This window comes from Aythya marila (assembly GCF_965140915.1).
Source record: "Aythya marila genome assembly, chromosome: 12".
NCBI lineage: Eukaryota > Metazoa > Chordata > Aves > Anseriformes > Anatidae > Aythya > Aythya marila.
The window spans coordinates 18,857,495-18,878,824 of NC_139053.1; the positions used below are offsets into that span (position 1 = coordinate 18,857,495).

At 43.5% G+C, this 21,330-nt stretch overlaps 1 protein-coding gene across 6 annotated transcripts; it reads left to right on the top strand.

Moving 5' to 3' along the window:
- Positions 1-158: 158 nt before the first annotated feature.
- Positions 159-21,330, top strand: MTHFSD (methenyltetrahydrofolate synthetase domain containing). 6 transcript variants are annotated; one of them, XM_082769922.1, is made up of 10 exons: positions 159-195; positions 375-478; positions 1,533-1,646; positions 2,238-2,351; positions 4,420-4,510; positions 5,276-5,388; positions 5,551-5,676; positions 13,722-13,921; positions 16,410-16,449; positions 20,369-20,445. In XM_082769922.1, the coding sequence occupies exons 1-9, from the start codon at positions 168-170 to the stop codon at positions 16,423-16,425; spliced, it is 906 nt and encodes a 301-aa protein (XP_082626048.1). In that variant the 5' UTR covers positions 159-167; the 3' UTR covers positions 16,426-16,449; positions 20,369-20,445. The 6 variants fall into 6 exon arrangements, with proteins under 6 accessions (XP_082626048.1, XP_082626049.1, XP_082626046.1 ...); XM_082769923.1 differs by lacking the exon at positions 20,369-20,445 and adding an exon at positions 17,774-17,789; XM_082769920.1 differs by lacking the exon at positions 16,410-16,449 and having other exon boundaries at positions 20,369-21,330.

Sequence of the window (21,330 nt, forward strand, 5' to 3'; positions counted from 1 at the left end):
ATCCCTATCCCTATCCCTATCCCTATCCCTATCCCTATCCCTATTCCCCCCCATTTCCCCTTCGCCCTCACATCATTTTGTCCCCTCCGCCCCACCGTAGCCTCCCGGAGCGGTGGGCGGAGCCAAGCCGGACCCGGAAGCCCCTCCTGTGGGCGGCTCTGGCCGCCATGCAGGGGGGCGCGGGGCCGCGCGTGGGTGAGCGGCGGGGGGCGGGGCGTGACGTCACGGCGTGAGGCGTGACGTCACGGGGGGGCGCGTTACGTCACGGGGGGACGCGAGGGTGACCGTTGGGGGGCGACGGTTGGGCTGAGGGGATGGGGTGGGAGAGGGGAGGGGGGCGGTGGGGGCTGAGCGCTGCCCCCCCGGCCCCTCAGGGACATCCAAGGGCGGCGTCCGGGAGCTGGTGTGGGGCTACCTGGAGAGCAGCGGCCTGGCGGACACACCGCGGCCCGTGCACGGCCGCATCCCCAACTTCAAGGTGAGGGGGGGTGAGTTTGGGGGTTTGGGGGGTGTGAGGAGGGGCTGGGGGTGTGCAGGCTGCCAAAGGGAAGCAGCCAGGGAGAGCTCGCTGCAGGGTTTCAGTGCTACAAGGGGTGAAAAAGAGGGTGGAAGGGGGCTCGGCTTGGGCAGGTAGTGATAGGATGAGGAGGAAGGGTCTTAAACTGAAAGAGAAAAGATTTATACTAGGTATTAGGAGGAAATTCTGCACTGTAAGGGTGGTGAGGCACAGGGTGCCCAGAGGATGTGGCTGCCCCATCCCTGCAGGTGCCCAAGGCCAGGCTGGGTGGGGCCCTGGCCAGCCTGATCCACTGGGGGGTGTCACTGCCTGTGGCAGGGGGTTGGACCTGGATGATCTTTGAGGTCCCTTCCCACGCGAGCCATTCCATCATCTCCCACAGACATGCCGTGGCAGGCGTGCGCTGCGTTTTGTTCATGCCTCACTGGGTTTTTGCACCTCACTCTAAGAACTTAACTTCTTGAGTTCAATATAGTCTCCGCAAAAAGCGACTCATACAGAAAGTGGTTCCTCCAAAACCAGCCTCTGTGTCTTGTGTTTAAAGGAACCTCTTTGTGTTTGTTGACTACGAAGGGAAATTGCCCTCCAGCTTTGAATCAGGTGTGAACGGGGCCGACTTAGGCAAAGTGAGCATACCCAAATCCCCTTTTTTTTCTGTGCCCTGCAAGATGTTAGTCAAGACTTCAGCCACTGTTGGTACGCATTTCCTTTGCATAGAGAAGATCACAAAATTAGCAGTGTGTCCCTCGTGTTTCAAATCTGGGGAAGTTAGCATCTCTACAGGATGAAAGAGTAAAAAATTTCCCCTCTCTGCTTTGAACTCCTTGGTGATGTACGGTTATTTTATGAAAACAGGGTGCCTCTCATGCTGCGACAAGGCTTCTGGCTTTACAGGAGTTCAAAGCTGCCAGTACTGTAAAAATAAATCCCGATGCTCCCCAGAAGAATGCTCGCTTTCTAACACTAGAAGTAAGTGAATGCATTCCCTTCTCTCCCAATTCCTTTCTTCACACAGGGGTCCCACCAGGCTTGCTGCTCTATTAAAGAGCTCGATGCATTCAGCAGAGCAAGTGTGATCAAAGTGGATCCTGATAAGCCTCTGGAAGGTGTTCGGCTAGCCGCACTGCAGGTAACTGAGCGCCTTGCACCCCTGAGGAGGAGAGTGGGACAACAGTGTGGTGCTTAGTAGCACCTCGTGGCCAACTCCTGCCATTTTTCCTGCAGGAGTTTTACCAGTCCTGAGCTCCACAGGGCTGATTATGTCATTGTGTCCTTGCCTTTTGGGCAAACTACAAAGGTGCACATAGAGTTTTGGTAAAGTAGTGCACTTCTGCAGACCGACAGCTGTTCCCATGGTTTTGTGGTGTAATTCCCAGAAACACGTCAGGTGGCCTTGCCTCAAATTGCCACACATTTATCACAGGACATACATGTATGTCAGACCTATGACTGTTTGCTAGCTTACTATCATGAGTAGCTTATTTGTGCACACATACTTTAGACCAACAGACGTGTCTTGCCCTGTATTTTTTAAATAGATCCTTGTAGCTGTACTGTAGTGTAGAGGATTCATCGACCACCACTACACAGTCACCGATGCTAACAACTCGTAGCAAATAAGATGACTGGCCACATGGAGATCTATGGGGCAGTAAAAATGTTTCTTTGGTGTAAAACAAGCCCGCCTCATTTTAATGTGGTAACTCCTTCTGTTTCACAGGCAAGGAAGACTTTGCTGGTTCCCACCCCGCGGCTGAGAAGTGGCCTGTTCAATAGGATTGTTCCACCTGCAGGTGCCACCAAGGAGATCCTGCGGATATGTTCTACGTCTCGAGTAGGGACACAAAATGGGCAAAGTCTGAATTAGCATGTGGGAGAGTGTTGTGTTATGACAGTCCAACTAGGAGTTGGAATACAAGCTGCTACCTGACAGCTTGTTCTGTTAGTGTGTTGTTCCTGGTGTTGTGTACACATCCACACATCTTTTGGCAGTATTTAAGTCATGATGCAACTTATTTTTTTCAGGTCTATTTAATTTATGAATAGAACAGTATATTTTGTGAATGCTTTTTGGAACATTATGAACAACTTTCATAGGTGGCTTGGATCTTTAAGCTTCATAAATATTATTCCTTTATTATTTCTGCAGTTTTAAGCTAGTAAAGCCTATAAGGAGTATTTTAGTGTTTATGGTTTTTGCCTGATCTGGTCAATAAAATATTAGGAGTTACTCAGTAGGAAAGATCGGTTCTTCCACAGTCTTAAGTTTAAAGAAACAGTAATTCTGTGTTTTGCCTCAACTGACAGTATAAAAATAATGTGTATGTAGTGGGTGCGTGGTGGTTTTCTTTGAAACGTGGTGTGTTGCTGCCCTCTGGTGTTAAAATGTCATACTGTACAGCTAAAGTCACTTGGCAGAGAAACCTATGTTGGTTTACATGCATCATCATTTGATGTCATAATTTAACTTTACAGAAGGAATAGTTTTGCTATATAGTTTTATTTTCTTCTTTATCTCCTGCTGAAGGCAATAAAGTTCTAGAGTAACCTAGAATATAACTGAGGTTTGTAAGTGGATGGTAATTAGTAGCAGCTTTCTTTGTCGGAAGTTCTATTAAGGTTATTAATTAAGCTTTTCAGGATTGAAGAGCACCTTTTTGAAAGGGACCTTTCTTTTGACCTGCTTCAGGCCTCATGCCTGATCTAGGATCTTACCACCACGTCTGTTTCTTCCCCAAACAGGCTTACTAATGAATAAATGCTATTAGCAGTTTATATTGACAAAGCACTGTGCAAACTGATCTTGGCACACTGCTGTGAAGTGGATGGTGAGCCTTATTACTTGGAGTCATCCAAAAATTACCAATTTTCTTGGTTTTATGCTTCATCCTGAAAATGTTTGGTTTTTATATTGTGAGGATTAATTTAGCACAGGGTTGAGTTGGCATGAAGAGGATTTTTTATGCTGTATACGTGTATTAAGAGTGAATTAATACCGAGATATCTTTAAGTTCTAAACGTCTGATGTTTGAAAACTAAATAAAGCTCTGTTTTTAATTTCTGCAACTCTGGACAGAATTTTATTAGGATGTGTCCTTTAGAGAGGATCCTGAAGGGGGCGAGGGGGCAAGAGGAATTAAAGAAGGTTGACAGGGCTATGTAAGGTGTTTTTTTTTCCTCGCTTGTCAGGAACAATGTGTTTTTCTGTTCATTGGTGTTGTAGTTAGGAAGTTTGGGTAAAGATAGCTTAGCTTGGCAGTGGTACATCCTGAATGGTGATCACACAGCAAAGCGTTGAGGAATACAGTCTCAGGGAACACACAGGCATCTTGAGAATGTGCTTTTAAAGATTTGGGTCTGGAGATGCTGGTAGTGCTATGTATACAGTGTGAAAAAGAGAGTAATCCAGCATCTGTACCTTGTTGTGCATTTTGGGTACAGTTTAACGTCTTCAGGCTGTAGCCGTCTGTCTAAATTAACCTTGTGATTTGTATGTGAGAGCTAATTTAAGAATTTGTACTGCTCTGGCGTTGCTCGTGAACATGAATCTATATCTTATGTGGGAGGGTAAGTTTCATTTGCCCTCATTTTCAGAAATAGATGCTGAATCAAGGGTTTCAAATGTAAGGTTTTGATCCTAAAAAAGCAGCCTTGTTTAGAAAATGGCCCACCTCCCTTAGCTCTGCCTGACGTGTGCCAGAATCCTTGTCACTGTAGTAGAAAATGTATTCTAGGATTCCCTAGAGGGAATCCCTTTCCAGACATTTACAACTTGGCTATACATGGAAGAAACACTTAGAAACATGGGGAGTCACTTGGATTTATCAAAGTACCGTGGATTTCAGCCTCACTGGTTGGAAGACTCTGCAGTGTGTGAACCTAAAGCTATGTTTTTCTTGCAGGGTATAAAAGAATACAGTGTGCCTGTAGGTCTTGATGGGAAAGTACGAGTGGACTTGGTTGTTGTAGGATCAGTGGCTGTCTCCGAAAAAGGTAAGATAAAGCCTTGTAAGCTTTCCAGGAGGAGGGTGTTAAGGTTGTGATTCGCAGTGTTACATCTTCATTTTGGCAGACCTGAAAATCTCCTTGGAGCTTAATTGTGGCCTTAAGTTCTGTCTTTTCTGTGTGTCAAATCACTGCTCCCAGTCCAAGCAGGAAGATTCAATGCCTGGTTTACAACAATGCTGCGGAGACTTGATGGGCAGGCAGCAGTGTGGTTTAGAGCATGCAGGCCACTGTTCTGGCCTTCAGGAGAATTACTCAGTTGCAGCTGTTGATTCAGTACCTATTTGGGGATCAGATTTTGCATTTTGTAGTCTTTTGAAGAACCGTTGGTGGTGAAAAACTGTTGACTTCACCCATTGCCTAAAAATAAAACGCACTTTGTATGTGACCCAGATTCCTCTTTACTTACATGAAGTTAAACTGTGCTTGATGTGAGTAGGTGGTTCTAATTACAGTGGGTAAATAGGTTGCTGTGTTAACCAAATTAGATTGGATTTGGTTTGTTCTCAGTGGAAGGATCCTGGCATCTTCCAAGTGTTTGTTGAAACTAATGTTTAACTTTAATTTCAGTTTTAATTCCAAGTAAAGTTGCATTTTGTGAAAGACATTGATCTGAATTCTTGCCAAGTTATAACTCTCTGCTTGGTTTATCTGTTGCAGGCTGCAGAGTTTAATCACATGCTTTTGACAGTTACCGTTCTTTCCACTGTGCTGTTTGTGTCTACCATCACCTTTTGCTCTTGTGTGTTTTAGGCTGGAGAATTGGAAAAGGTGAAGGCTATGCAGACATGGAATATGCAATGATGGTGTCAATGGGAGCAGTGAAGGAGGAGACACCTGTAGTTACTATTGTGCATGACTGCCAGGTAAGATAAAATATCTGCTCTGAAGTGACAACTTGGAATGATTTTGGGGTAGCACCTTTACTTTGTTTCCAGGGTCACTACTAGATTTGCACGTTACATGACATCAGGAATTATACACAATTTTAATGAATTTGTTTTTAACCAATCTCTTGCTTCTTGTAGGTGCTTGACATAGCAGAAGAGCTTCTTGATGATCATGATTTAACCGTTGATTATATACTCACACCAACAAGAACTATCAAGACTAATTGCAAACGACCGAAACCACAGGGAATAATATGGCATAAGGCAAGTTACCTCTCTTAACAATGGCTTACTGGTACCAGCATTCTGTTGATAATTTCTCCATTTTTAATCCCGTAGGGAAAATTACATATAAACACATTTGTTACTTTGGAAATACTTGGAAGAGGAGCAAATGTGTTTGTTAAATGAAACAAAAATACAGTGTAAATGTTCAGTGGTTTGTAGATGGTGATAGTGATGAAGTATATTATTGAAGCTGAAGTTATGGTATCAAATGAATTATAGGGTGAGAGTTGCCAAAACCATCGTTCATGGAGTTTTAAGAGAGGCATCATTTCTTGTAGTTGTTTGCAATATAACAGCTTATGTAAGACGAGGGACTTCTCCATTTTGTTTTATATCTAATTCTTGAGTGCTTAATAAAACTGCCTGCCTTCAATTTATGAAGGCAGTACTTTGGAGACAACTTTATGGCATTAGATTGTGCGGAATGGGTGGAATACTTGCTGCTCCAGTTCTAAAAGAAAAGCATGACTTAGTGGCTCATACATTGCTGTTTACATAGCGAATGTATGGGGTTGGCTTCCAGAGGACAGAGCTCGTTTTCAGGTGGAGGAACAGTGACTTAATACTGCTTTAAATCACGTATCATTATTTATTGACAATGATTGTATTATGCATTTGGAGTTCTTTGTGTTTTGTTGGTTTTTTTTTCTTCTGGTAATTGTCAGAAACTTCAGTGGTTTCAAAAATGGTTTTGGAAAAGCATTTAGGAAATTATTCTACTGGAATTGCATTCTGGGAAAACGTTTTCTTTGTCATTAGATTTTCATTCCAAAAAGCCATCCGGTTAGGGAGAAGACCTAATCCTGCATGACTGGGTAGCAGTATAAATGTTAAAACGAGGCATAGCGTACCCTTTCTCTGCAGAAAGCTCTGGAGAAATACCGCTGAATACTTCTAGGGAAATCAGTTGTTTGGCAAGTGGTGAACAAAGTAAAAAGTTGCATTTGTTAAGGTAATGTATCTACAACAAACAATTCTAGCCAGTACTATTTTTATTCCGATGGTGAGAGAGTGATTTACCCTGACTGTGGTTGAGGATTTGAGGTTAAAATTAAATAAATAAAAGCTTTCTCTGTTCTAGTGCATTTTTTCCATTGAATTATTTTTGAATTATAATTTTTAGGGTATTATTGAATGTAATTGTTTTGAAGGCCTATTCCTTGTGCTCCATCCATCTTGCCAACATACTTTTGATTATAGTCTGTCTCTCTTAGTGTCAGACCAGTCTCAGTAAGCAGCCTTGCTAATGCTTCCCCCCCACCTCCTGTCTCCTTCCTTTTGCTAGCAACATTATTTAAGGGTCTGGGGCACAGTCTATTCCAGGGGCCCTTGACTTTCTACCAGTGGCAAAAAACACGCGGAAGATTCAAGTCAATCCCCAAGCAATTTATCAAATTCAATGTTTCTTTTGCATTTCTTTGCTTTGCAAAGAAAAAGTCAAGATTTGTGTTACAGAATGTTGCTCAAAAGCTTACAAAGTATTTGTCTCAACCCCTTGTTTCTAAAGCTTGAGGAGATGCTTAGTAGAGTTTTATCTAAAGCCTGCACCACATTGACTTCAGCTAGTTTGTGTCTCGTAGTGAAACTTTTTTTCTGTAGTAATCCCTGCATTAGTGGTGGTGTCTGAAAAATGCAGCTCTCACTGAACTTTTTACAGCTTTCACTGAGAACAGAGCTCTTTACATGACCAAGCTTTAAGTGTTTGAGTGTTAATTTAACATATAAAACAGCTTTTGGCTGTTCTTCAGAGCTTGTGTTGACTAGATAATGTTGGAGAACACTAGTCAATGGCGATAATTATGTTTCTGTTATTTCAGGACAACAACAAAGTGTTTTCTGTATGAAGAAGAAAGAATTTAGCATTATTCTTGCACAGGGAACTGAGCAACTTGTATACATGTTGTTTGTGGCTGTGGAGGTAACTGTGATCGACTCCTGCACAGAGGGTCTTGGAGGTGGGAGGTCTAGTTAATTGTCAGGTTGTTAAAAAGGTAGGATTTGGTTGGGGCTATTTAAGTGTTTGTCCATCAGCTTTACCTGGATGCTACTACATTATTTTCTCATCCTTTTCTTCTTCAAATCCTGGCTTTGCTGTTGTATTCCTGTTCCTCTCTGCAAAACTAAACGAATCAAGAGGTAGTCAGTAAATAAATACCCCACTTCTGAATATGGTGTTTTGTCAACAGAAAGTAGCTTAACTGCTTTAAGGTGGGTGATGTGTAAAGTACATTGCAAAAAAAAAATCATCCTTCACTGGATCAAGCCGAGACAATGACTTACAAAATGAATTAAAGGTGTTTGCAAACACGGGATTACTGCTAAGAATTGCTGCAAAGGATGTGCTTTCCTAAAGCTGTTAGGATAAATAGCCATTAATAGGTACCCTCTGTTTTCAGCTCATAATGAGGTAAAAGGGTACCTGCAGAGTAAACAAAATGCGTATCTCCAGGCTAGGTTTCTGTGCTCAAAGAGGCACTGTGTTTTCTTGGAGTGTTTGTGGTCCTTACATGCTGTGTAGGAAGGAAGTAGTGAGTCAAGTATGGGAACAGGTGCAAATAATTACATACTGTGATTTTTGTCATAGAAATGCTGATTTTTAAAGACTTCAAAGGAAGTATAAGAGCTACAGTGTTAGTACCAAGGAAGCATTATCAAAATAAGTGCTAGGCACTCTAGAAACACGTCTAAATTACGAAGGTGATACTGGAACTTGTATACAGGTAAGCTTTCTGCACTGGAGTTGAGGGGTTTGAAAAATGTGTAAGTGCTCTTGGAGGGCAGCAAGAGCCGCTAAGAGCTGAGCACTCTGGAAAACTTTATTTGGATACCAGTGGAGAGTTATTTGGCTTCATCTGCCTAGAAAATCCAACCCATTGTTTCTGGGAACTCTAAATTCATGAACCAACTTACTTTCTCATTTAGCATTTTGTATGGGTAGCTGTGATCTTTATCTGCGATGCTGTCAATTATGTGTGTCACAATTGTGAAGTTATTTGTGCTGTGCTTATTTTAAATTGAAACTGTACAGACCAATTAAAATACTTGGGGGTATGAAGAGGGAAATGAGAATGGTTGGTAGAAAAATCACTAGATTCTAGCAAGCATTTCCTTCTGTTTTTTTTTGTTGTGTTTTTTTCAATCACTCTTTTGCTGAGAATTTTATAGAAGTAGGAAAAAATTTTCCCAAAATGAAATGAACTAGGAGCATCCCTGGGTCTGATGTTGGAAGAGTTTAATATGCAGTGGCAGAGAGGCACTGACAACAAACAGCTTTTGATTTGGGTCTGCGATAGAATGTTTGGAAAGTAAAATAATGCTGGTTCAGAGCTCAAAAAATTCACGCAATCAAGCTGGCAAAACCTTTAGCAGGGACACATTGCCATCAGAAAAAAATTACTGTTGGTTTAGCTCGGGCTTTTTGTTTTGTTTTTGGGGTGGGCTTGTTTTGAGGGATGGCGTGAGCAGGGCAGGCTTCCACGCATGGTTAAACATCTCGACACCTTTGCAAATCTGACCCTTGCTGCAGAGTCCAGGGACTCGGTTTTTGCTGATGGATTCCAAATGTGGGTTGCATAAGTTTCTCCTGAGGGACGCTCGCAGACTTCATGGGCTGCCAGCTCCCAGAAATATGCCCTCGGATTGCGTGCACATATTTGGACATTTTATCATTCATTTGCACAAAATGTTCGACTGTGCTGGCCTGTCCTAGCTGTCTTGGCTTTGTGCTTTAAACCCCTGTGAGCAGTGCACTCCTTGAAACAAGCAACTGATGAAGGAGACAACATGAGAAGTGGGCTCTGTTCTGGAGGCCTTTATGAGGAGTCTTAGGTCAGGCATCCCCCAGCGTGGGCAGAAATGAATCTTGTAAACATTTTTGGCCTTCCAGCCTTGGTACTTGGAAGGGTTGGTAGATCTGCTCTACTAAAGATTGTTTGGTCTTGCCCTCGGCCTTGCAGGGCAGGGCAGCAACACCTGTATCCATTGGGAGCCACGTGTTCCTCTATCATTTGGTGTGCCCAGATGGGTTGCTATGAGAAGCAGAATTAAATAACAGACTAAGCATCCTCTGCGATCTATAACTGTCCTTGCTTTATGGGCCCTACATCAGAACTGCACTGCCTTTGCTGCCAGGGAAATCAAAGTGGTGTTTGGCTTGGCCTGCACTGTATCAGGGGTCAGCATTACTCATTCTGTCGGAGGACAAACACATCTTTCATTTTCTCCAGCAAAATATTGAAAGTGGCTACATTCGCTCTTCTGGAATAACAGTGGCTGAGGAGAGCCCCGACGTTCCAGCAGAGGCTTTCCAGAAGTCCATCTGCCACTACGTTGTTTTGGGACCAAACCAGGTGTCGTAAGAGTGGATGCTCAGGGTTAAGTGCTGGGAGATTTTTATTGGCAGGCAGCATCCCAGAGTCTGTTTGCTTCAGGTTTCTGTCAGAGAGGGGCCACATTTCCCTTCTCAGCTCCTTTCCCATAGCCCGGTAATTGTGTGCCAGAAGAATTCATCTACCCTGCTGTCCTCTTTCCCCAAGGCTCTCCCAGCCATGGCAGGGAGTAGGCAGGATTGTTAAATGATTAATTGCCTTTGGTGGAGTTATTTTTAACCTGAATCACTTCAGTTACTGAGTTCATAGCACAGCCCCAGAAGCACTTCTGGTGTCCGACCCCAGAAGGCTGAAGCGTGGAAGCGGCCTGGGAATTGGTGGTCAAGGGATAATAGGAAACTTCTTCAGCTGGCTTCGCTGCCAAAGCCAATCATCTAAATCCCAACACTCAATACGAAGTTTACAAACATCAATAAATGGCTTGGCTCTGACTTTATAGGGAAAGGGGGAGCGAGGGAAGGAGCTTCCGCCACTGGGGTTGCCCAGGTCTGCATAATGGGATCAACAAAACACGGGGCAGAGCCCGAGTCCCTTGTGTCCTGGCTTAGCTCTAAGTGCTAAGCAAGGCTAGGGAGGAGTGACCAGCCGGCACAGGACCAAGAAACGTGCAGCTTGTTTGAAAGAGAGGAGGAATATCTTTGGACTCTCTCCACATGGAAATAAATCATTGCAATCCTCCCCAGCTCACAAGACAAAAGAAACTTTTTTTCGTGATCGTAATTAGCAACACATTGTACTACCACAAAGGAGTTCTTTTGTTTGGTATTTTGCAACAGAGCAGAGCAAGTTTTTTCCCCTCCTGTGCCACCCACTGCCCCTTTTGCCCTTTTGTCTCTCACCCCCTGCGCCCCAAAAAAGGTGGTGAAACGATATTCTGAATTCCCAAACTGAGTTTTTCTGCCATTCTTTGACATAAAAGGAGCGAAAAATAGGGAAGGATTTGAAAGCTTTGGCCCAGATGAAAATTTCTCCTAGACTCCAGGGAAAATAGTCTTAAAGGTAAATTCTGTGTCACTCTGTGACAGAAGGATGTCAGTTGACAGTATTAGAACTAGTTTAATGTATTTTTTTGATTGGTTGGTTGGTGGGTTTTTTTATTTGTTTGTTTTTTTGCAAACAAATCTAAGTGCCAAATCAACTGTCTTTGCTGCTTAGAGGTTTCTCACTAGTATGCCTACCCAGGGCTGCATTTCAGGTAATGATAGGCTCATTTTGTGGTGTTTTTTGATGATCAGAACTTCAGCTCTTATAGAAAATCAGTTCATAGTCCTTCTGAAGACATACATGCTATTGCAAGTAGATCTACCTGAAGCTGCAGGGATCCTGAACCAGGAGCTCCAGTCAGATACCAAAAACTGCTGGTCACTCCAGTGAGAAGAGAGACTGTACTGCAGCCTGGCCAGTTGAACTCTCCTTTAGAAAGTATGCTGACCCTGGATTATCTAAATCTTCTCTTCAGTTTGTCCTTCATAGACTGGGAGTTCCAACTCCATCCTCTGAATGGCCCTGCTCAACGATTCCCTTAATCTGCTAAGTGGGTGAGGACTTGCTCTTGGTAGTATTGCTCTTTCTTGCTAAACTCCCCATCCATGCCTTAGGAGCTGAATTTAATTTCAGGGCGAAAGGAACTGTGCACACACTTGGTAATAGGTTAAGGTTGTTCTTTGGGTCCAGGAGTGATTAGTTGCATGAGAATAGAAAAATGTTTTTCCTGTTTGGTTTAATTAGCATAGAGCTTACGTTTCACATATAAATTTGACAGAGGACAACAAATGTTCCTAATTGTTGGCCAGTAAAAACAAAGTAAGATGGCTTCAGCCATTGGTTTGATGTTGTATTGCCCAGGGAAGGGGAGTTTGCCGTCAAACCCAGCAGTCTGAATTCCTGGCTGAGAAAAACAAATTAGTCCAGGAATCCACAGAGCAATAAGTCTTCAAAATCTGAAAATGGCATGTACCTTTCAGAGTGCTGAGGCTCCCAGAACCCCAGAGGAAGTCCTTGCCTCTCTGTACTGGCTGCCAGATCAGGCCAGATTTGTACAGAAATTATTCTCAGCCGTAAAGTTTGCTTGTTTAAAGGGCCTGATCCCAAACACCTTGACTCTGGGTCTGCAGTGTGGCAGAATGGAGGTTGCCTCTGCTTGTGATGGTTAGCTCTGTTCTGCTGTTTGATATTATATTAACGAGGCGGAGCTGGGCTGTATGGAAATGTATGTATTTAATTTCAGCCTGAAGTCAAGCTTACTTGTTTGCTCCTCAGAAGAGGAGTCCTGCCTGGAAACATTTAAGGAACTCCTGCTGACTGCCTTTCCTGTTACCTAAGCCTAGCATTGCCCCCACCCTGTCTTCAATTTTACTCCAGTCACGTCAAAGTTGGGTTCCTTTCCCTAGAGATCTGTGAATTTTAGACCTCTTGTGGTGCAGTCAGATCGAAGCTCCCCTGGACAGCGTTGTAGAACCGGGAGTTCAGGGGCTCTGAGCTGAGCCCTGTAGGTATATTCTGGCCAGGGTACACTGGTGCTGGTCCAGGACAGCCTGCCGAGGTCGTGGCTCATACTCTTGAGCACAACACCCTGCGAGAGTGGCTTGCTCGCACTGTGTGGGCTACTAGCTTGGGACTCTGCTAGCTCAGGCATCACTTCCCCAGGCTCTGTTTTGCTCCCTAAATTTAAGAATTGGATCTTGTGTTGATGGATGTTCTGCTTGTCCAGCAGCCAAGTACGAATTACTGCTGCTTCCAACTGCAGTCTGCAAGCCAAGAGCTAGACCACATTAGCTAGGGAACCACTGCGTTTCCTGCCAGTCACTGAGTGCAGCCTGGGGCATCTCATGCCTGAGATGGATAGGGTTCAGCTGTTGAGAGGAAGAGCCCTTCCAGAAAAGCTGCTTATGAACTGGGGCTGGATGGAGGGACAGAGAGTTCACAGTTTTGAAGTAAGTGTTTGGACACTCTTCCGTTCTGTGATCCAGCCCAGCAGAGTGGTGTGGGATCTGATGAGTAGCTGCGGGTGGTGTGTGAGGTCAAATGGCAAGAGAGGGGCTGTGGTGATGTGCCACAACCAGAGAACGTGCCTCCAGCTGGGCCCACACTCGTAGGAGCCCCGCTACAAGGCACGCTCCCCAGCTGCAAGCTAACACCATGGTCCCTCCCCATTGTATGACCCAGCCTACGGGATATCCTGTTTTGGGGGGAAAAGAAAGCAAGGAGGTCTGCAGAATGAAAGTGCCTGATGGTCTGATGAATTGTAGGCATGTAAGATTCTGCCAGAGCAGGAGCACAGGCCCTTGGTCAAAGCAAATATTAAGGGATAACAATGAGAATGCAAATCTGAAAACGCCCTGATAAATAAATGTCAAAATCACATAGCTCTGGGTTTGGTTTTGATTTTCCTGCTGGATCTACATTGTACTGCTCGCTTAAAGAGTAACTAATGTTTATTTTTGTCCTGCAGTGTGTATTTAGGGAGCATCTTCAGAATCCAGCCAACAATTAGTAACATTGTGAATGCTCTGGCACTTCAAATGGCAGCAATATAATAAAGTTCCGCTCTTTTTATGGTACAAATGGGCCCTGATGGTCATCTTTTTCTGGAAGAAAAATCTCATAATTGTATCTGTCTTCCTCCTTTTTTAGGTCAGCTATGAGATGCTGGCAAAAATCCCCATCCTAAAGAGTCTTCGATACAAAGAGAAACAGACAGGCAAGGATGTTACCCTCCAAGACGAACATCCAGACTTGGCAAACACCAACAAGTCAGCAGCGTTAAATGAGAAGGCAATGCCTGGAAATACAAGACCACAGGCTGCAATGGGCTCGGCTCAACTGGGACAACAGTATGTTGAAAGTGATTCTTTAAGTCCCAGATTAGAGGGATCTGGCACGATTACTACTGTGTATGTGGGGAACATACCTCCCAACGTAAGAGTGAGCGAGCTGAAATATGCTTTAAGGGAATTCCATGCAACTCCTTTAAAAGTGAATTGGCAGGGAGCACAGCACAGGGCTTTTCTCGATTACAAGGATAAAGCAGCTGCAGAGAGTGCTGTATCCTCTTTGAAAGGCTTGAGCCTTGGGGGTAATACTTTGCGAGTTGAGCTGGCCAAGAATCAGAGAAACAAAGGGCAAGTAGAAATCAATAGTCAGAAATTAATTTGAATGGAGAAAAAAAAAAAGGCGTGTTTTTATTGTTTTGCAAGAAGCTGACCTAAGTTTTCAAGGTTATTAGTATATGCGCTGATCTCTGCAGGCCAAACAACAAAGGCAAAGCCAGCTTTTCAAACAAACGAGGCATACATCTCACAGCTGACTTGCCTGCCCCATTCCTGCAGTTGTACATGCAAAGTGCGTTTGTCAAGATGGATGACAGAGGAGCCTTTTCTCTAAATGGTTGTCCACAAACTACCCACGTTGCGTATATTTGTTTTTCATTGGCCCTGGTTTGATTTGCTGTTCAGAGTGTACATCTGTTAGGCCTGGATCAAAAACCTGCCCTTTGGTAGCTGTGCGCAGCCACATGGAGCGAGGTGGTTATGTTCTGTCATCTACAGATTGTACCTGCAGATTTGTACTTGCGAGCTTTAAAGCCAGCTGCAGAAAATCTGTCTTAAAGGTTACAGTTATGTTTACTAAGAAACGGTGTTTGCCTGATGCGAGTTTTCAGCATATTTTTCGTAAAAATGGGGGAAGGGACCTTGGCCTATTTGTGCTCTTGAAGAACTGCTGTAAAAACACTGGCTCAGCCCCCACGTTCTAGTAATAACTATTAACATCAGGTGGAAGAGAAGGTAGCCCCCTTCTCAGGTTTATTTTGTTAATTCAGCCCTCTCTAAACTTTGTATGTTTTATTTCAGTCTGGGAGAGGAAACTTTTTTCTCCCCTACTTCTCCCCCAAAACACTTCAGGTGCCTTTTTGATGGATGTAGATAATTATAAAACAGATTCTTTTCCTGATTGTCTTGTCTCTTATAATGTGGTGTGATTCCATTGCCTCTGTGAAATTACATTAATAGATGCTCATTGTAGTGGAAATGAAAAGCAGACAAACCACAGTCAAAACTTGTTGATGATTAGTCCTAGTTCTTTGAAAAGTTGCTGGAGATAGCAGCAAAGCCCGTTCTTGCTGTGTTTTTGTCACCACCAGTGTGGTCTTCCTGCACCCACAGCAGCAGACAGTGATGAGCATTAGGGAGCAGCACTGACAAATTTTATTTGCAGAAGTGCTATCAACTACTAGCTTAAAGTAAGTTTTTAGACACACATGAACACTTCCAGTGTAGAGGAGAATGATGATTTATGTGGTATGGCTTTTATTATAATTTTTGTTCAGTTCTTCATTCCTGAAAAACAAGCTGAATTTTGGCTGAACCATCCTTTCTAAACAGAAGCAGTTTTGCCATTGATGCTGGGCACATAGTCAAAGTAAGCATCCAAATGGATTTTTTTTTTTTTTTAATGTATAAGTTGGAAACTCTTTTTAGCCAGAGGGTACTGTTAAGTATATTTTAAGTACATTATTATGCCTCAAGGGTCAGACATTTCATACAGTTAAATAAAAAACTCTGTTATCATGTGCTCTGCACAGGAGGGACTCAAGGAAAGCATTGCTTCAACTTCCTGGAAGGTCAACGTAGGATAGGTTTCTGAAGAAGTAGTGCTGTGCTTTGCTGAGCTCTCTTTTCCTCCAGCTCAAAATTATTTTCAGTGTCACTTTGTATGAATTCAGACATGAGCACTTCGGGGGCCTCTGCATCTTGTTTCAGTAGTTGCATGCTTCAAGGATAGGAGTCAGGGGTTATGCTACTGCTGAAACATACTCATTACATCATTGGCTTAGAAAGCGGAGGAAAGAAAAACAAAAAATAATTGCACATCACTGCCTTCCCCTTCCAAATGATGGCGAATTAAGTAACATGATCATGTGATGTTCTTTTTGACTCTTGCAATACTGCTTGTGTTGGTGATGACGCCCAGGTGACCTCAGCAGTTAAAAAGCATTATTCTGCCAGAGAAAACTTCAGTTGTCTTGAACTTCCCCTGTTATATTGCAGGTTGAACCAGCCTTCTATGGTCTGTGAGAATTTCATCCTCCGATTTCTTCTTTTTTTTTTTAATCTCTGAAGTTTCAGTGCAGATAAGAATGACCACTTAGGGTTTTTTGGGAGGAAAATAATGTGTTTTTTTTGCTTTTCACTGAGGCAGAATGAGTCAAAAGAAATTTATAAGTGATAAATGATTTGTATTCATGTGTAAATAAATACTTGAAGGTATTCCTAAGATATTTTTTTTATGCTAACCTTGGTCATCTGTTTTTTTGATCGCCAGAAACCACAACATATAGTTCCAGGTCAGCTGACCTCCAAAGGTAATGAAAAAAAGGCATTCATACCAGTTTTCTCTGTCTTCTGCTAGTAAAATCTTACATTATGCCAGGGGATTTATGTTTGTGGTTCTTTAGCATGAGCTGTGCTAGATCTATATCCATGTAGCCAATCTTTGTAGTTATCTTCCAGCCTGTCACTTTTTTCAGTCTTATGCTTTGTGAGGCCACATTTCACAGCAATACATAATAACTTGTTACTTTCCCAAAAGGCAATTAACAGTCCAAACCACACTACTGTGAAGATATTAACTAGACAGAGATATGTAACTGCAGTTAGGCTCTGAGAAGAAAAATAATTATTATACGCTTAAGATAATGGACCATTCATTAGCAGTTTGAATGAACTGGAATAATGTTGATGCTATGATAATATCCAATTTAAATAGTCAGTTTTGATCCAGGTTGTTAATAAATGGCAAGGTCCTTTGGGCCTTGGCATCATAAAGTCATTAAAACTTGTTTTTAATTCAAGGTAGCAGCTGCTCCAGGTCAGAGTTTGGCAGCCCACTGCAAACCCATCTGTATCAGCAGCTTCAGCAAATCAGTAGTAGCTAGCGTGGGTACAAGCTCTTAATGCAGAGATGACAAACGAACAACATCATGCAGGAACAAATTAGTACAGGCAGCTGCTGAAAACAGAACCTGCTGCTACAGAAAGCTCACCAGGGTTCAGAGCCTCTGTGGAGGGTTTAGTAGTAAGAGGTTGTTATATGAAGGCAGAGCAGCAGTCATCAGAACTCAAGTGTGGTCTCCACAGTCCTGCAGGCTTAGGGTGGGTGCTTTACTTTCACCAGGGTTTTCTGTTGGCAAATATGACTCAAGAACATAACCTCGCCCTTTTAGAAATGAAAAATTGTAATGAGTCCTAGCACATCTACGGATTGACATAGGATTCCCACAGTGAGAACCAGAAGTGATGTTGTAGGAACTTAAGTATTTACATTTTGAAAAGGAAAAAAAAAAAAAGCAGCATGACTTGCAGCAAAGCTGTTCTACAAGCTAACCTGTGAGGTACACCACGGTATACAATGCATTCCAGACAGTATGAGCTATATTAACATCTTCAGTAGGAGTTTGACCTTGCACATGCTGAAGTCACTGTGATTTCTGTCTTGGCCAGCAAGAGAAGCAGTGACAAGGATGGTACCCTTACTGCCGCTTGGGAAGTTGCTCATCTTTAGCTAAGAGACATTTCAATGCAAGATGCTAAATTGCTGTTTAATTAAGTAATGTAAGACTGCCCAAGGCACAAGCCTACATGGCTTTCTGGCATCTCTAGCTGTATGATGTGGATTTTTTCTTGCAGGCTGACCAAAATTCTACTTGGGGAGACAGCAGATTTTGAAGAAAAAGTGAATGGGGTAGTTTGCATCTCTTAGATCTATTGTTTCAGGCTCTCTGCACGCTCAGGAAGACATCAGTTATACATGAGTCACTTCTGACTTTTCTCTGAATCCACAAAACTGAAATGTAATGCTTTTTAGTGAATCCTTAGACTCTGATCTCATAATGAAACTCGAGGAACTGAAGCCTGCTTATGTTTCACTTTGGCCAGATCAGGACTACGCAAGATATTTTAGCAACAATCAAACCACAAAGTCCATGCCCTGAAGAATTTACAGTCTGAATTAACAAGCTTTAAAGATGAGAACCCTTACTAAAGTAATAACTCTTCATTTTCTGCTGGTTATATTTGTGGCCCTGCTGCTAGCACCTAGGATGAACTTGGCTGCGTATACATGGATAGGGTTTGTGCCTAATCTCAGGTGGATATTGGCCCCTACAGTCCCTTGTTATTGCTGTGACTGAAGCACTCGTCTAGGGCTGCAGAAGCCTCAGTGCTTCAACCCTGTTCTCTGTAATTGCATTTGGTGACCGCTCATGCCCAGAACAATGGAGGGAATGTACTTCTAGGCACTTAACCCCCAGCCTCCTTCTGTATGAATGGTGGGATATCCTTGCTTTTTATGACTCTCATGATAAAAACATTTACAATGAGAAAGAACTGCCAGGGTGCTGAAGAAAAAGAAGTCTAAAATGCCTGTGATAGATGTGCAGTCTGCATTTAATAGGAAATGAAGTGATCCCTAACACAGACTTGATTTTAGTTCACTTGCAGCAGCAGAAGAGCCTGTGTTTCACTGCTGTGCGATGAGAAGAAAAGTTCAGCAGTACAATGGGAAATACTTTACTGAGCCAACTTTGTTCAGAAGTAATTAAAAATGAGGTCTTTCTATTCTCTGTGCAGCCTGATGTCCTCGCTTGTCATGTGGTTCGATGCATTCTTTCCAGCTCCTTTCATGGCACAAACAAGTTAGGATGTTGTTATTGCATGCCCCTCTTTTTAAGGGTTCAATGGGGAAAGATGCTGAACAGCTCCAGAGGCTGGTCAGCGTGAGCAAACCCAGCTCAACTTCCATGGCAGCTGAGAGGGTGCAGAGTCCGGCAGCGACCACCCTAGGTGTTACAGCGTGTGTATGAGCTTCCCAGAGCGATTCTGCCCCCTCTGCTCCTCCTCTATCCCCACTTGTGGGAGAGATGCAAAGAGAAAACAGTATCGGATGAATGGAGCCTCCACCAGCTCCACTAGGCTCGAGAACATGGTCACTTTGGAGGGCTTTTTCTTTTGTTGAATGATATTAGTCACAGCATGGTGTGTGGCACAGAGCAGTGAGGCGGCATTGTGATCTGCTAACAATAAAAACGAGGTGGCTAAATGCCACTCGGCACTGAAAACTATACAATCATGAGGGTTTTCCTTCAGACAGCTATGTCCATGCATTTCCTGGAACAAGGACAAGGCCACACAGCTTCAATCCACCAAAGACAACAGCGAGTAAACAAGCCATCTTGCTGTGGAGTCTCCTCTGAGTGACAAGAGTCAGAGATTGTTTGTTTCCATGGAGAGAAAAGGAAGAAAAAGTCTCAACATCAGGGTGGGAAGACAGCAAATCCTGCTCCTGTGTCACAGCCAGGTCCCCATCCAGCCCTCCAGCGCCTCCATTCACATTTGTCCCTGGTTCCCTCACAGAAAGCAGTTTTTAAGGACAGAGGACTTAGCTCATTATCATTGGAGACCAATAAAATATCTGGGGAAAGGGATGGTTAAATACTGGCTTCAAGTCATGTCTTTTTTTTGTTTTAAATTTAATCATCTTATAGTGCTCCAAAGGGAGAAACAAACATTTTTAGGAAAATGCTTCCATTGAAAATCTAGCACTGGCTCTGCATTTTTCTCTACAACTGCAGCAAGGGTTGAGGAGGGGGAGGAAAAGCATGCGCTGGGATTTCTCTCATTCCGGTTCCTTAGAAGGAACAGCCCCATGCAGCAGTTCTGGCTCTGGAGGAAACATCTGTGGCTGTGACCACGTTAGTCAGGGAAACGTACCCCTCTGTGAGGTAGGCTTTTGTGTATGAATGCCTCTATTTCCTCATTGCCATCTATTAAAGATTATCTCTATACAAGAAAAGTGCGCCATTTCCCATGTTTTCATGTATAATGTCTGCAGTGTCTGCTGTAAACATCATGAAAAGTTTCTCTGCCCCTCCACTGACATAGGTAGAAAAGTCACTGCTTTTCATCTTTCAAAGCACTGCAGAAATGTTTAGGGTCGTGTATCCTGCCATTGTTCTGGGCTGGGCATCTCACTGAAGTCACTGGGAGAAATGACTTCAGGATACGGACCTATCTAGTCAATCTTTATGGTGGCCCCAGTAACATCCACGTTTTACAGATGGAAAAACGAGGAAGGCAGAGCTGGCTCCTGCTAGACCAGATGCGACTGGTAATTCCCAGCACTTGGGGAAACAACTGGCGGGACAGGTTAGAAACTCATCAGAAGCTCTCTCCCTCAAAAAAGAAAAACAGCGTGGTGACCTTTTGGCTTCTTCTACATGACAGGTGGGCATCTTGTATCTTCCCAACGGAGCAGCAGCTTCGCAGACACTCTGCTTCCACACAGCCCTGCTGTGGTTGGGGATCCTGTGATCCTTTGGATCCTCCTGCTCCAGAAGAGCCTTCTGGTCAGTCAAGGCACTCAACTGCAAGCCTGTCTCCAGTCCAGGGACATAAATCACTGCGCTCTCACCCCATGAGACAAGATGGGGAACAGAATCTGAGCTCCTTTCCCTGAGACGTGCCTCCTCCAGAGGTCTAGCAGATCAACTATGTTGTGGTCCACCCTTCCCATGCAGAAACATGCGGGGCTAAAGCAGGGCAATTTTTTTCTTTAAGAAATAAGGCAAACATTCGGGACTGTTAGATGAGAGGAAAAAAGGGGCAGGGAAGGAAGTGAAACATTCATGAAAGGTTGCAAAAACCTCTACATTTCTAGGCATTAGTGTATCCACTCCTGCCACTCCTTAGTATCTTTGAGCAATCTGTTAGAATAAAGTTAATCATTCAGACAAGAGTAATACTTACAGTTTTTCCAGGGGGATATCATGTTTTCAGAGTCTTTCCAGGCACTTGCACTGCTCAGATTCCAAAGTCTGGTGTTTCCACCTCTCTGAAGGAAGCGATTACTCAGGTAGTTGATCTGCAGCGTCTTTTCTTTACCACCATATAGGAACACAATCGCTGTAATAAGTCCAGCTCCAAGTGAACTCTTGGTACTCTAAGTCCCTGCAAAACTTTCCAGGCTCTGACATACTGCTTTCTCAGGTGTGTTTGCTTATTTTTTCAGTAATTAGCCTGAAGCTGAGCTGAGCCACAGAACTGCACTTTCTGTACCATTCTGGGTGTTTCAACTCCCGCTGCCTCAAATAAAGAAATGACTATGTCCAGCCTCTAGTAATTATGTCACTGTAAGAAACACTGAAGTGAGGTGGCACTGCCAATATCCACCCATCTCAGTCCTTGAT